Source organism: Heloderma suspectum, chromosome 5 (genome assembly GCF_057233095.1).
Source record: "Heloderma suspectum isolate Gila_16-S chromosome 5, 16-S_ref, whole genome shotgun sequence".
NCBI classification, from domain to species: Eukaryota; Metazoa; Chordata; class Lepidosauria; order Squamata; family Helodermatidae; genus Heloderma; species Heloderma suspectum.
The window spans coordinates 129,742,379-129,756,846 of NC_139462.1; the positions used below are offsets into that span (position 1 = coordinate 129,742,379).

At 45.6% G+C, this 14,468-nt stretch overlaps 1 protein-coding gene across 2 annotated transcripts; it reads right to left on the reverse strand.

Annotated features, from left to right (window-relative positions):
* Positions 1-223: 223 nt before the first annotated feature.
* Positions 224-12,512, reverse strand: CHMP3 (charged multivesicular body protein 3). Of its 2 annotated transcripts, none has more exons than XM_084857444.1 (6): positions 12,404-12,512; positions 8,096-8,156; positions 3,938-4,117; positions 2,322-2,443; positions 1,732-1,846; positions 224-718 (listed from the first exon to the last, which is right to left on the reverse strand). In XM_084857444.1, the coding sequence occupies exons 1-6, from the start codon at positions 12,446-12,448 to the stop codon at positions 576-578; spliced, it is 666 nt and encodes a 221-aa protein (XP_084713570.1). In that variant the 5' UTR covers positions 12,449-12,512; the 3' UTR covers positions 224-575. The 2 variants fall into 2 exon arrangements, with proteins under 2 accessions (XP_084713570.1, XP_084713571.1); XM_084857445.1 differs by having other exon boundaries at positions 11,790-12,512.
* Positions 12,513-14,468: the final 1,956 nt, after the last annotated feature.

Below are 14,468 nucleotides of genomic sequence, written 5' to 3' on the forward strand. Positions count from 1 at the left end.
TAAAAAAAACCCATAATCCAAAGCTGTCCAATGTTTTAATTTTTGGGGGGGAAAAAGTCCTTGGAAAAAATAGGGAAAAATCAGGTTTGCCCCCCCAATTTTTCTACGTCTTCACATCTCTAATCCGAACTATACCTTGTGATGGAGGGATATCTTTTTGGATAACTGGTATGTGTGTTCAATCCAGATACTTGGAAGAAATAACTCACTAGGGACTACAGGAAAGTGGTAAATGCTGTTTATTAAAATCCAGTTAGTGTTTCAGAAATGTACATTATGCTAGTGTAGCAGGTTCAACCCACAGAAGCAGTTTTGGGAAGATCGTCCATAAAGTATTGACTTTCAAAGATTTGTTTGGGAATACATACACCATCTCCCCTCCATTCCACCAGAGCTGCTTGGAGCTCACATAGGTTGACAGAAAAAAGTTAAAAATAATGTATCTGAAGGCAAACCCACAAAAAATATATATAGGAATATATACAGGAAACACTTTTGCATGACATTTTACATTGTAAAAGGCATGTCAGAGCAGCCTATGGCAAAATGAATCAAACTGTACAGCTGTTCTATGGTTAGCTACGAAGAGTAGCTAACCGTGACTGCATAGCCTCAATATCTTCTTCTTCATCTTCATCAACAGCTACTGCTGTAGCCCCTTCAGGCTCATGTTCTGGAAGGGCATCTGTCACTTTGCTGGGTGCTTTACCCAAGGCTCCTGCAAAGAAGCAAAGCAAAAGGAAGCAGAATAGCAATTGAAAAGAAGCTGTGAAACATACAAGAATTAACCTAGAGACCACCCTGTATTGTGCAAGCTTTTAATTCAGTAGTTTGATTATAATGTCAAAATTCGACGGAGGAGATCAGCCTCATCTTGTTCTTATGGGCCATTTCATCCTGTTCCACACAGGGCACCCTATTTTTATGGACCGGGAGTACTGCCCTCCACTACAGGAGGTGCACTGTGGGATATACCCACACCCAGAATAGACTCTGGCCCCTTGCCTGTTTATGCAAGGAAAACCACCTGGGGAACCTTAGCCAGGGCTTGCCAAAGGTGTATGTATAAAAATCCGCCTGAGCCTGGTGCAAATCATCACCTAAGATTCAAATGGCTGTTGCAACAACCAGTTTTAGTGAGAACTTCACTCTCCCCTTTCTTTATTCTGCTAAAAGGCTGAGTGCCCAATATTAACCTAATTAGCTTCTGGGTGCAATTCAAGGTCCTGGTTTTCACCAATAAACCTTCAACCTAAGTTACGGAGCAACACTCTCCATGTCCATGACACTCTCTCAGGTCCTGAGAGGTGTCTGTCACCTGAGGTGGGCTTTTCCTGTGTGAAGTCCAGTGTTCTGGAACTCCCTCCACAGGGAATCCCACAGATAGCCAACATTCTTTGGATACCAGTGCCTAGGTCCCTCCCCTCTCAAGCTCACATTGTCCAGTATCACCAGAATCCCCCCTCCCTCCACATGAGAAATAAAAGGGTGCAAATAAAAATGTGGAGCAAACAAGCATAAAAAACTGAGAATAATGTGATATGAACTGCATAAGAATCTAGTGTCTCATTTGCTCAGCAACACCTGTGAGATTTAAACCTGCACTTTTAAATTAACAGGAGAATTAGCACTGTAAAGAAAGAAGATGCAGTTAGCCGTTAATTAAAAAGTAGTATATCACACAAGCAGAGGTGTACCTATATATACACACAAATGTACACTTCAACTTACCAGCTGTAATTTCGAACAAAATTTTGTCTATTTCCATCTCTGCTTCCTCTTCCATCTCCTCTTGGTCCTCCATACTTTCAAAAGTGTCCTCCAAAATTTCTTCTATGATACCCGCCTAAAGGATATGTAGAAGATCATGTTATTCATGTATACAAACAACATAATACATCTGCAGTCCTAGAAATAAAGCCCCATAGCTCAGACTGCTCCAATAAGCAAATGCATTAAGCTAATTTTGCAAACTTGCGAGATGGGAAAGTATGACAACCAGTTTGCTTTCAATTGATGTTAAAGTGGCCTCATCTGGCAAAAGGATGGGCAGATGGAGTCAAGAGAGCAGCAAAGCAATGGGGGACTGATGATCTGGAGAAGGTACCATCGCTCACATACAAAGGGTAAACTATGTCCTACTTAGAATAGACCCATTGAAATGAATTGGACTTAAGTTAGTCATGACTAATTTAAGTCCCATTCATTCCAATGGGTCTACTTTAAGTAGGATGAATGTTGGAGTTTACCCAAGATCTGCTACAATTTACACATCCAGATTATCCCCGCCCCCGCCTCCCAGAAGAGTTTGTTAATCTCACCTTCATCATTTCTTTAGACAGTTCCCTCATGGTAGCCTGAATTTCAGGGATTTTAACTAAGTTCTGCATGGCTTTCATGACTTCTGTGCTCTTTTGTAATGAGCCAGCTACCCTCAGGACAGCTGCCAAGAGAAGGCATAGAAGGCTTTTAGATCAAGCTCAGACCAGTAGAACATAATCTTTAGCAGTGAGGGTGTTCCTTGCCACCAGTTCAAGTTTCCTATTCAGTTCAAGATAATCAGGATTATAAAACATTAATCTTGTTCCTTGCTTTGTAAGCTTATAAAGCCAACAGGAAAAGGGTAAGTAAAGAACATGAACGCCAAGTGTTATTTAGTCTACAACCCTGTTTCCAACAGTATTTATTATAATGATTTACATCCCACTTTGAAGTATAGAAATCACTGCAAGGCGGCTTAAAGTAAAAATGCAATAATTAAATAACAAGATGACAATATCAAAACATAACAACTCATCAGGATCCATTTCATATGGCAGTTGATCTGAGGACTTCTTTGCCTGCCTGCTTCTCTTTCTGGTTCCTTCCCATTGGGCAGCTGGCTGTAGATGGTTGTGTGCGCGTGTAGCCCCACTGGAGCAGGCTCTATCATCTTTGCATGGCTCCCTTGCTCTCCAGTTTCCTCCCCAGCGGTCATCTAGATGTAGGGCCAGCCTACAAGCAGTGAATTGGGAGGGACACGGGATCTCACACTCTCACTGCAAGGTCCCTGCCACCATCTCACAAGGAACCAGGGTGGGCAGGCGCTCTGGAGAGTCCCGCCATCCTCTCTCCCACTGTGGCAAATGCTTTAGGAGGAGAGCAGCCAGCTCGGAGTGAGGTATTGGGCAGGTGGGCACTAGGCACTATACTTCTGTGACCTAGACATTATACTTCTGTTAATGCAGCCCAAGACTGCATTCGCTTTCTTAACCGCCGCATCACACGGCTGGCTCGTATTCAGCATATCCACTAAGACACCTAGATCCTTTTCACATGTCCTGCACTCAAGCCACGTCCCCCTCATCCTTTACTTGTGTCTTTCATTTTTTGTACCTAAATACAAACCTTTACATTTATCTCTGCTGAATCTCATTTTGTTAGTTTTGGACCAGTGTTCCAGCCTGTCTAGATCCTTTTGAATCTTGACCCTGTCTTCTATGGTGTTGGCTTTCTCTCTTAGCTTTGTGTCATCTGCAAATTTGATAAGCAAACCCTCTGCACCCTCATCTAAGTCATTTTTTAAAAAGTTGAACAGCACAGGGCCTAGGACAGAGGCCTGCAGCACTCCTCTCAAGATCTCCCTCCAGGAGGATGCCAAGCCATTAATTAGCACTCGCTGGGTATGGCTGCATAACCAGCTAATTGTAGTATTTTCCAACACATATTTTACCATCTTCTCAACAAGTATATCATGGGAAACCTTGTCAACTGCTTTGCAGAAATCAAGATATACCACATCTACAACAATGTGGGCAGGGCTATTGCCTGGGTGTTTCCCATGCAGCTAGTACCCTCCCTTGTGGAAGCATTATTTACAGGGGGTGGGAGGAGAAAATTCATTAATAATTCTGTTAGGTCCCAGCATGAAAGGCGTGTTGCTAAACCCTATCCTTACCCAGCTGATTCTTCATGCCCATCAGCGCTGAATTCATGTGGGCTTTGGAGGCATACAGTTTGCTCACAGCCTTCCGTGAACGGATCATCTCCTTTGCCAGGATGACACACACATCTTTTTGGCCCTTTTTGGCAGCATCTTTGATTGATCTTTTTACTTTTTCCTGTTCTCGCTGAATATCTGGGTTTGGGAGAGAATGCAAACAGGAGTCAATAGCAACGGTTTCAGTTCAGGGTTTTTAAGATAAATATGAACAGCTGTGTCTTTATGAGCAGCCATTTTCCTTGAGGCATCATACTACACAGGGAAGTAGGAGAGGGAGTCTACTCTGATTCACCTGTTGCCAGCAAAACACCTACAGTCCAGCCGCAAGACCTGTGGCATGACCACTGAGCATCCTTTCTCTCATGTGCACTCTTTCCACTCCCTTGTCTTTGGTCTTTCTAAGCATCTAACTGAGGCAGGAGCCAGAATGAGAAGGCAGCTGAAGCTGAGTTTGCAAGACTGAAGGAAGAATCAGGCACCCATTTCTTCAGCAGAGCCCCACCTTCCAGAATTTCAGAGCTCTCTGCTGAACTTTGGCTCTGTGGCTACTTAGGGACAGCTAATGTACATTTAGGTCACATTCATGCCTGTGGCTAGACTCTACCCAAGCACCTCAGGAATGCACAGAGCTGCTACACTGATGTGGAAGAACCATTTGTGCAGTAGTCTACACATTTGGGCTGGTCTTGGTTGCCAGGCCTCTGCCCTCCCACAAGGGGCAAGGTCTTGTCCCTTCACGTTTTGTCTCCAAAACTCAGCATGATTTGTCTCCGGCTTTGGCAGCCAATCACCTGTGAGTTCCAATCCTAACGTAATATACTCAGCATCAGCGGCTAACAAACATTCCTGCCAATGGTAATTTTAGGGAAGAACATAAAAGAGGGGTGATGGCAAAATCAAGCGGGAGCTGGCTGCTGCAATTACTTAGTAGAGATTAAACAGTACTCTGTACATGTTTGGTATTAAAAATAATTTCAGAAGTCTGTAACTTCAACGTAGAGCTGGATTCAGGATTTGCCTTCTGTGAAAGGAAGTTCCCCCTGCCCAATTTTGGGGGATCCCCCCTCTTCCTCCACACACCACAGCTTACCCCATTCAGCAGTCTCCTGACCCTCTATGTAGCATTTTCAGGGGTCTGGCAGGGCTGCCACGGGAAGGAGGGGGTGGGGAAGTCCACTTCCAGCAGTACATTTGATCCAGCATAAATCTGGATCCAGCCCATAGTTTGGCGAATTCAACATTTCCCCTGGGGTAAATGTATGTATGTAAAATACATATATCCTGCTCTTCTGCTGGATCTGCATCACTCACGGCAGCTTACAACAGCTTAAAGCAGGAATGGGGAACCTGTGGCCTCCAGAAGTTGTTGGACTATAACTCTCATAATCCCTGACCACTGGCCATGCTGGCTGGGTAGATGGGCCACAGGTCCCCCACCTCTGGTTTAAAGAATTATAAAAGTCCAACAGAAGTTACCAGTCAAACAGTAAACAGCAAAAATGAACAGCAGTAAAACAGAGACAGAGGCAACAGATGAAACAAATCTGAAAAACAGGACAGCCACTAAACAATCCTCAATAAAGCAGGTCAAAAGTCTGCTGCAACTGAAAAGCCTTGGCCAGTCAGTAAAGAACAAGGGGAGCAGGGGCTAAATGGACCTCCTGAGGTGGGGAGTTCGAAAATGTAGGCACAGAGAAGGCCCTTTCCCAAGCCCCAACAGATAGTGCCTCAGGGCTCTGCTGCTGGGCTACAAAGAGGACTATCCCCAGTAGACCTTAGGGAGTGGGCAGGCTGGTATGAGAGCAGATGGTCTCTTAGGTATCCTGGCCCCAAGTTGTTTTGGGCTTTAAACGTACTTATCTGGACTTGAATTATGACCAGAAACAAATTGATAATCAATGCAGCTGTTGTAAAATGGATGCCGTATGCTCCAAATTGACTTCATCATCAACCCATAAATCTATTATGAGATTCTCCAACACAGTCTCTTCCCTCCCAGCTTCCCCCCTTATTGATTTTAGTTAAGTGAGCGGCATGATCCGATGTATAAGTCACTCAGTCCTACAGAGTTCAATGACACTTATTCCCAATCTCCAGCCGTGTTAGTCTGTTGTAGCAAAAACAACAGAGTTTTGTGGCAACTTAAAGACTAACAAATTTATTTATTCTGTCGTACGTTTCATGGACACTGTCCACTTTATGGACAGTTACATCTGATGAAGTGGACAAGTTCATGAAAGCTTATGCCGGAATAAATAAATTTGTTAATCTCTAGAGTGCCATAAGACTTATTCCCAGGTGACTGAAACTAAGACATAAAGGCTCTCATAAGTATGGCACCATGCAGAGTCTTGAGAGCTAGCTAAACAGAAATGAAGTATTTTGCTGCAGAGAGCCTAGTTTCTCATGTAGTAACCCAGAGATGTTCAGATAGTACCTCTTTTCAATATCATGACTGGACTGAGGGGATAGAAGGCAACGGTGAGTGGGAAGTGAGAGGGACAGCAAGCCCTGAAGCAACCTATCTACCCACTCTGGAAGCACTCTTCTCAGCACCTGTTTACCTCCTGTAAATCTGCCAGTTGACTGAAACCTTCCCTCTGCAGGTACAACAGTTCATCCAGAGTTGGCTCAGGCCAGCACAGCAATGTCAGCAGGAGAGGGACGATGACAGCAGTACATATAGAACTCCACGTGTCTTGGCACACAAATCACACAGAGGATGAGGACAAACAACAGAATGTGCATGCACAAATGGAGAGAAAACACCGTGTTGCTTGTACCTTTGCCCCAGAGCAAGAGAGGGAAACCACGCCTCCTTTCCTTCACCAATTTGTCCATGGAGGAAAGGAGGTGTGGTTTGTTTCCATCAGACAGCAGGAAAAGGTGTGTGTGTCTGCTGGGAGAGAGAAACAGTATGTGCAGAGATGGGAGGGGCGGCTGCCATGTGTGATGATGCAAATGGGTTTATAGACGCCCGCATTTGTGTGACCCCTTCCCTCCATTTGGGGGCTGCTAGTGAAGTGAAGCAGGCAGTGCACACGGCTTAAATCAGGGAGAACTGGGTTCATATTCCTGCTCAGCCATGAAGTTCACTGTGTGGTCTTGGGCCAGTCCTTCTCTCTCAGCCTCCTTTCATTTCAACAAGGCTCACACAGGAGAACTTTCTAGCGGATGGTGCCCAAAGTGTTTCCAGCAGTGGGTTCTTGTACTAAACTTTCACAAGAAACTTATTCCCCACTCACTTCCAGCTCCAAGGAAATGTAACATAACCACCAAGAAACCAGCTAGGATCCATCTGACATCAAAGGAACAACCCAACTTTATCATACCAAACCATAGGCATATTGCCTAGCTCCATGACAGCCAAACCTTATGGCATATCCCCCATGGACTTTAATATGAGTTTGATATTTTGCTTTCTTCCACACTGACACCGCTTTGATTGTTGTTTTTCCTGATATGAAAACTCCCCCATATTCTCCATGGAAAGAACAAACACAATATGTCAACATGTATTTTGAACTCTTTCAGATGAACTTAATTTTAAGCGGTCACTGCTATCTACTCGATGCCTTGCAGAGGCCACTACAGGGTAGAACCAGGGCTGGCTGATAACTCACCTGCACAGTTTGGATGCTGCTCTTGCACAGTTGGGTCCCAGACTGTCTTGGAATTAGGGAACCATGTGAGAAAAACACTGCTGAGGTGAGAAGTAATCATGTCCACCACAGTCCCCAAATTTAAATGTTACCAAATTGCTGTGGAACCTGGCAGTGTGGAAGCAGCACCCACAGCACACAAGTAACCTGCAAGATAGCCACTAGATCAGCCTTTCCCAACCCGGCACCCTTCAGGTGTTTTGGACTCCAACTCTTCTGTATGTTTTTGTCTGACCACTGGCCATGCTCTCTGGGGCTGACGGGAGCTGAAGTCCAAAACATCTAGAGGGCACCAAGTTGGAGAAGCCTGTACTAGGTTATACCAGAGTGGTATCTGGGTATGAGGCTATACATGCTTTAATCACACATAAAGTGTTTAATTAAAATCTAATTGTGGTTTATTTTGAGTATCTGAAAGAGAAGTTCAGAGAAAGCTTGGGAGAATACAGACCTCTGATCTGTCTATCAATCACCCGCATTTCTTTTCGTATCTTCAGTGACCACTCATTGACCTGAAAAAGAAGATGCAAATATCAGAACCGAGTCTGAATGTATGAGTCAGGGCGTAAGAAAAGGTGAACACCTGAGATACCATTTAGTGACCCAGTTTAGACTGATGTTTCAGGTTCCAAGAAAGCAGCCCTCCCAACCTGGCTACCTCCAGATGTTCTGTCTACAACTTCCATCAGCCCCAGCCAACATGACCAACTGTCACAGATAGTGGGAGCGGTAGGACAAAATGTCTAGCGGGACCCAGTTTGGGGAAGGCTGCCTTCCACCAGGCAAGACCTACCAGACCGTCAGACTGCTGGCCTAGGCAAGAATTACAACCTACTCCAACAAGACTCTACGCATCCACTTCTGTCTCTGAGGCCCCAGACACACAAAGGGTGTGGTATGGAATTAAAACCCATGTCCTGCCCAGAGGTCAAGCACCAAACTAGCTGTGGTCAAGCTAGTTGGGCAAAGGCTACACGTACAACACCAAACTAATGATCAGCACTGTTTGGGTAGGAGAGATTGAATCCTGGACATCCAGTATAACTGACTGTGCTGAACATACATAGAGGTCTTCATATAAAGCTGCAAACATGCAGCCTGCAGCTGCACATAAGGAGTGGCTGGATTAGGGCCTTAAATTATTAGTCAGTCAAATGAACTGACACATATGTCACAGAAAAATCATTTAAGAAAAGAGAGCACTTCTACTAAAGTCAAATGAACAATTCTGTGTTAAGCAAGCCAAGCGCAGATAAATGTGAAATGTTCCTTGAAGAAACTTGGAATTATCAATACATTCAGGATCTAATAGAAATATTAGACAATAACCAGAGATATTTATCTTGTTTGATTTCTAGCCCTCTCTATTCAACAGAACAGATAACATCATAAACTTAAAACCCTTATAAATACAAAACACACATGCTATCCTCGGTTTCTAAAAGCCAATATAAAAAGTATTATATTACTTCCAAAAGATACTAAGATCAGGGGAGTTAATTGAGAAAGATGCAATCCATCCAGCTTTACAATGATATCATTCTATTATGAAGCCAGATCATTCATATTGTAGGAGTAAGATTGTTAAGCCTCAACCTGCAAATGCCCTACTTCTTTTAGCAGCATGTTTGGCAGATTCAGCATAGCCTTACTTGGCACTTGAGTGGTCCAAATACCTACTGGAGAATGTGTAAATCATGGTTTCCCAGATTAAGAACATAAGAAGAACCCTGCTGGATCATACAAAAGATCCAAAATAAGCATGTGGACAGGGGTGATCTGGTAGACATTGTTTACTTGGACTTCCAAAAGGCTTTTGACAAAGTCCTTCACCAAAGACTCCTGAGCAAACTTAGCAGTAATGGAATAAGAGGACAGGCCCTCTTATGGATCAGTAACTGGTGAAAGAACAGAAAGCAGAGAGTAGGAATAAATAGTAAATTCTTCCACTGGGGGGAAGTAAACAGTGGGGTCCCACAGGGATCTGTATTAGGATGAATACTTTTCAACCTGTTCATAAATGATCAGGAATTAGGAGTGAGCACTGAAGTGGCCAAGTTTGCAGATGACACCAAATTATTTAGGGTGGTTAAAACAAACAGGGATTGTGAAGAGCTCCAAAAAGGTCTCTCCAAACTGGGAGAATGGGCATCTAAATGGCAAATGCGGTTCATTGTAAGCAAGTGTACAGTGTTGCACGTTGGGGCAAAAAATCCCAACTTCAGGTTTAACCTAATGGGATCTGAGCTAGTGGTGACCGACCAGGAAATAGATCTTGGGATTGTGGTGGACAGCTTGATGAAAATGACAACCCAGTGTACGGCCGCAGTAAAAAAGGCAAACTCCATGTTAGGCATAATTAGAAAAGAAACTGAGAATAAAATGTCAGTATCATACTGCCCCTATACAAATCTATGGTGCATCCACACTTAGAATAGTGTGTCCAGTTCTGGTCACCACAGCTAAAAAGGGATATTGTGGAGCTGGAAAAAGTGCAGAAAGGGGCAACTAAAATGATCAAGGGGCTGGAGCATCTCCCCTATGAGAGACGGTTACAGCAGCTGGGATTGTTTAGCTTGGAAAAAAGGAAGGTAAGGGGAGACGTGAGAGGTGTGTACAAAACTATGCACAGTGTGGAGAATGTGGACAGGGAGACATTTTTCTCCCTCTCTCAAAATACTAGAACCCGGAGTCATCCTATGAAGCGGATTGGTGGGAGATTCGGGACAGATAAAAGGGAGTATTTTTTTCACACAGCACATAGTTAAACTAGGGAATTCGCTACCATAGGATGTAGTGATGTCCACCTATTTGGATGGCTTTAAAAGGGGGTTGGACAAATTCCTGGAGGCAAAAGCTATCAATGGCTACTAGTCCTGATGGCTATGTGCTACCTCTGGCTATGTGTCAGAGACAGTGAGCCTATGTACACCAGCTGCTGGGGAACATGGGTGGGAGGGTGCTGTTGCGCTCATGTCCTGCTTATGGGTTCCTGGTCGACAGCTGGTTGGCTGTGTGAACAGAATGCTGGACTAGATGGACCCTTGGTCTGATTCAGCAGGGGTCTTCTTATGTTCTCATCTAGTCCAGCATCCTGTTTCTCACAGTAGCCTTTGAAAAGCCCACAAACAATAGTCCTCTTCCACTGTTGCTCCCACTGGTACCGAGAGGCATACTGTCTCTGAGGCATACCAAGAAGATGCATATAGCCATCACAACTAGTAGTTCTTGATAGATGTTTCCTCCACAAATGTGTCTAATTACTTTTAAAGCCATCTGAGTTGGTAGCCATCACATCTTGTGGCAGTGATTTTCATAGATTAATGATTAAGGCCTCACTTTTGAGTTTTGCTGCTGGGAAGCAAGTGCCTCATTCATGGGATCCCCCCCCTCAATCCCCACACAATGATCCTTGCAATTAGTAATGGGAAAACTCCACCCCTTGTCTTGCATAGGATTTGGCTTGGAAATAAGTTGAGCTACTTGCCCCATTAAAAAAACCCAAGAAAGTGAGATGGCTTCTGAGCCATTTTATCCTCAAAACTCTGTTGGGTAGGTTAGGCTGAGAGATAGTGTCTTGCTTGAGATCATGCTTCCATCAGCTTCGTGGTCGAGTGGTAAAGTGAACCTGGGCCTCTGCAGTCCTAGTCCAACATTCTAACCACTACACCACACTGTGGCATGTTGGCTAATGTGCCACAGCTGGACAGTTCATCATGTGTATAAACACTTTTAATTTGCAAAGTACTGTATTAGCCCTCACAATTGTTCCCATTCCCCAGAGTGGAAGTGGAGGATTGTCAGGTCACACAATACTGACCTACATTATAGGTGTATTGTAAAGACTTCTGAGAAGTGAAGTACTTGGAACACTTAACATGCACTATGTAAATTGTAAGAGGCACTATTGTTATTGCATGCACGTTTGTCACGTGATACCTGCAACATCCAACAATGACTGGCACAATAAACCATCACAGATCCAACATCGCAGGCAGAACTTACACATCATCTCATGTCACCCCAAGCGCAACATGGAGTTAGTTCACACTCTGAACTGCCATTCAGTAATGCACCTATGAACAGTTCTGATTTAAAGCTCATACAAATAACCAAAATGCTCTGGCGTGAGCTCTCTTACTCACTCAGGGAGGGTAGCTTAGACATCTGCACTATCTTGCCAAGTGGTAAGGGCAGTTTGCTTCACAACAAGTGCAGATGTTGGCTGAAATGGTAATTTCTGAGTCCACGTAGAAGCTGAGCTCAGGCACCCATGTCTAGCGCCAAGTGAATACGGCAACAATTTATCGCATGGCAAGCTGTGCAAGCAAACACTTGGCGAGGCAGCTGCCTGTACAGGCAGACAAGCGGTTTGGTGAGCTGGATCACAGCTTTCTACGTCTGACCAGGGAAGGAGCCACTGTGGGGGGAGGGGCCGATCCTCCTCTTCAGGAAGCGGCGCAGACAACCGCTCCAGCAAGTGCTCCGGCGCCGAGGGGGCGCAAGATCCGCGCGGGGAACGTGCAGGCACGACGCCCCCCGCCGGACCGCTTCGAGGGCCACACAGGAAACCACCCCGAAGGCGCCGCTCTGTCTGCCACAAAGCGGGCGGCGGGCGGGCTCCTCGGCCGTCGAGCAGAAGCAACGCCCCGCCCGGCCCGGCCCGGCCCTCCCCCGGCTCCGACTTCCGCCCCGCGCCCTCCAGGCTGCTCCTCGAGACCCCTCCGCACGGTTCAGCCTCGCTCTGAGCGGGCATTACCAGCTCCTTGGGCGGCTTCTCTTGCGTCTTCCCGAACAAGCCCATTTCCGACCCACAGCACCGACGCGCTCCTCTTCCGGCTTCGCGGCCACTCCGGCCTCCTTCTCCCAGGAAACCAGGAAGTGACGCAATACCATAGAGCGCGGGAAGAGCGGAGCGGCGGTCTACGTGTGGTGCCGAAATAGCAGTCCGTCGGAGCGGCGGCCTAATGCAGGCTGGCCCGCCTCACGCCCGCCAGCTGTGTTGGACTACAGGCGCCAACATCCCCAGCCAGCAGCTGTGGTCCAACTCACCTGGGGGACACCAGGCTGGGAAGGCGAGAATCGTCTGGTTTCCTCGTCCCCTTTCATGGTGTTTGTTCCGTTTTGTTCCTCAAGGGCAGAAATGATCGCGGATGATAGCAAACTGTGGCGAAATCCAGCATTTCAGCGTGGCCGTGGTGAGGCAGCAGCGTGGCTAGAGGCCAGTGGCCTGGAGCGCCCATCGCCAACTTCAGCTGGTGCGCCCACTACGCCCATTCCTAGCCGTAGCGATTCCTGCTCGGGTAACTTCACGATTTCAGAAGGGGGTTGTGTCCTGTGCGGGGCTGCCCTTGCTCCGGAAGCTGCAGCTAGCGCAGAGTGCAGCAGCTAGGATGCGCGGTGGAGTACCTAGCTATACACACACCTGTGTAAAAAGAACGGCACTGGCTGCCTATTAGCTGCTGAGCCATGTTCAAGGTTTTGCTGCTCACGTTCAAACTTCTAGACAACTCGCAGCCAGGAGATTTAGCTGACCGCCTTCCCCTATATACACCCAATCTACCCCCGAGAACTTCCAAGGAGGTCTTGTTGGTCACTCCACAACATGCAGTGCGCCATCAGGTAACAGCACGCAAGCGGGCCTTCTTGGTAGCGGCACCCACCTTCCTGGAATACTGCCATATGTGGTTGAAGAGGCAGAAACTGGCAAACTTCTAACGCCTCTTGAAAATGGATCTGTTCACTCGGGCTTTTACTGCTTTTGTTGTAAAATTTTAAAGGTATGTATTGTTTTATACTGTTTTTATATTGGTTTTTATACTGTAATGTTTGTGTGTTTATGTAAACTGATTGGAGATTCAAGGGAGGGGCTATCCACTCTATTTCCCTGAGCGGGGCTGCCCAACTGCAGTGGGAAATAGGCAGGTATATATAACTCTGTACCTCAGCCTACTAATCTCCCCCTGGCTTCAAACTGTATTAACTGCAAAGCTATGAATTGGTCAGGGAAGGCTGCCCGTAGTGACTGGAAATTTTATTGCAGGTTTCAGCCACATTAAAATTAATATGTTTTTAAAACAAAATAACCCTGTGGTGCATACCCCCAGGGTCGTCTTAGTACGCATGCCGCATTTCAGGTCTCCAGGTTTCAGTGTCTTGGACCTATGGCACTGGACAGACAGACACATCCTCTTTTATTATCATAGATGAAGTTAGAGTATTTTGCTGCCTTTTCGTTGTTTTATTGCTGTTTTCTGTTTATTTGGTTTTATTAAGTTTATTCTTCATATGGACTTTCAAATTTTGTGTAAGCTGCCTTAAAAACAAAATATTTACATTGGAAGAAAAAAAATCAAAAATACAAATAAGAAAGCAAGATCCTATTCGTTTAACACAGAATAATTATGTGTTATTAAATGGACAGTTTGCTAATAAGGAGAAAAGATTTCAGAACTTAAGCAATTTTCTGGATGACATTTAAATTGGCCCCCAGTAGGGGGAAGTTTTTCTGTTCTGGTGGAACCCTTTTGTAGGGGTTCCCAGAAAAGAATCTTGATAGGCACTGCCACTAGGCAGGCTGAACCTCTCCTAACACACCTTACTCTAGAGGCTGTGTAACTATGGGGGGTGTTGGTTCTAAGCCCTCCAGGATAGAACCCCTTCCTTCAGTCCAGTTCTAGGAAAAAAATAAAGAGATTTAGGGCACAATCTTATGGGGATAGGCAGCTGCCTCCAAATTTGGAGGTGACCGCCTATCCAATGCAGGGCAGGAGAAACACTGTGGGGATCTTTCCCTCCATGATTCTCCTGCCCTGCATTTGCGG

Excerpts from the sequence above, each read along its gene's own strand:
- CHMP3 (XM_084857444.1), bottom strand. The coding sequence starts at position 12,448 with ATGGGCTTGTTCGGGAAGACGCAAGAGAAGCCGCCCAAGGAGCTG. Across the intron at positions 2,444-3,937 it reads GGGCATGAAGAATCAGCTGG|CTGTCCTGAGGGTAGCTGGC; the intron begins GTAAGGATAGGG and ends TTCTCTTGGCAG. Across the intron at positions 1,847-2,321 it reads TGTCTAAAGAAATGATGAAG|GCGGGTATCATAGAAGAAAT; the intron begins GTGAGATTAACA and ends CATATCCTTTAG.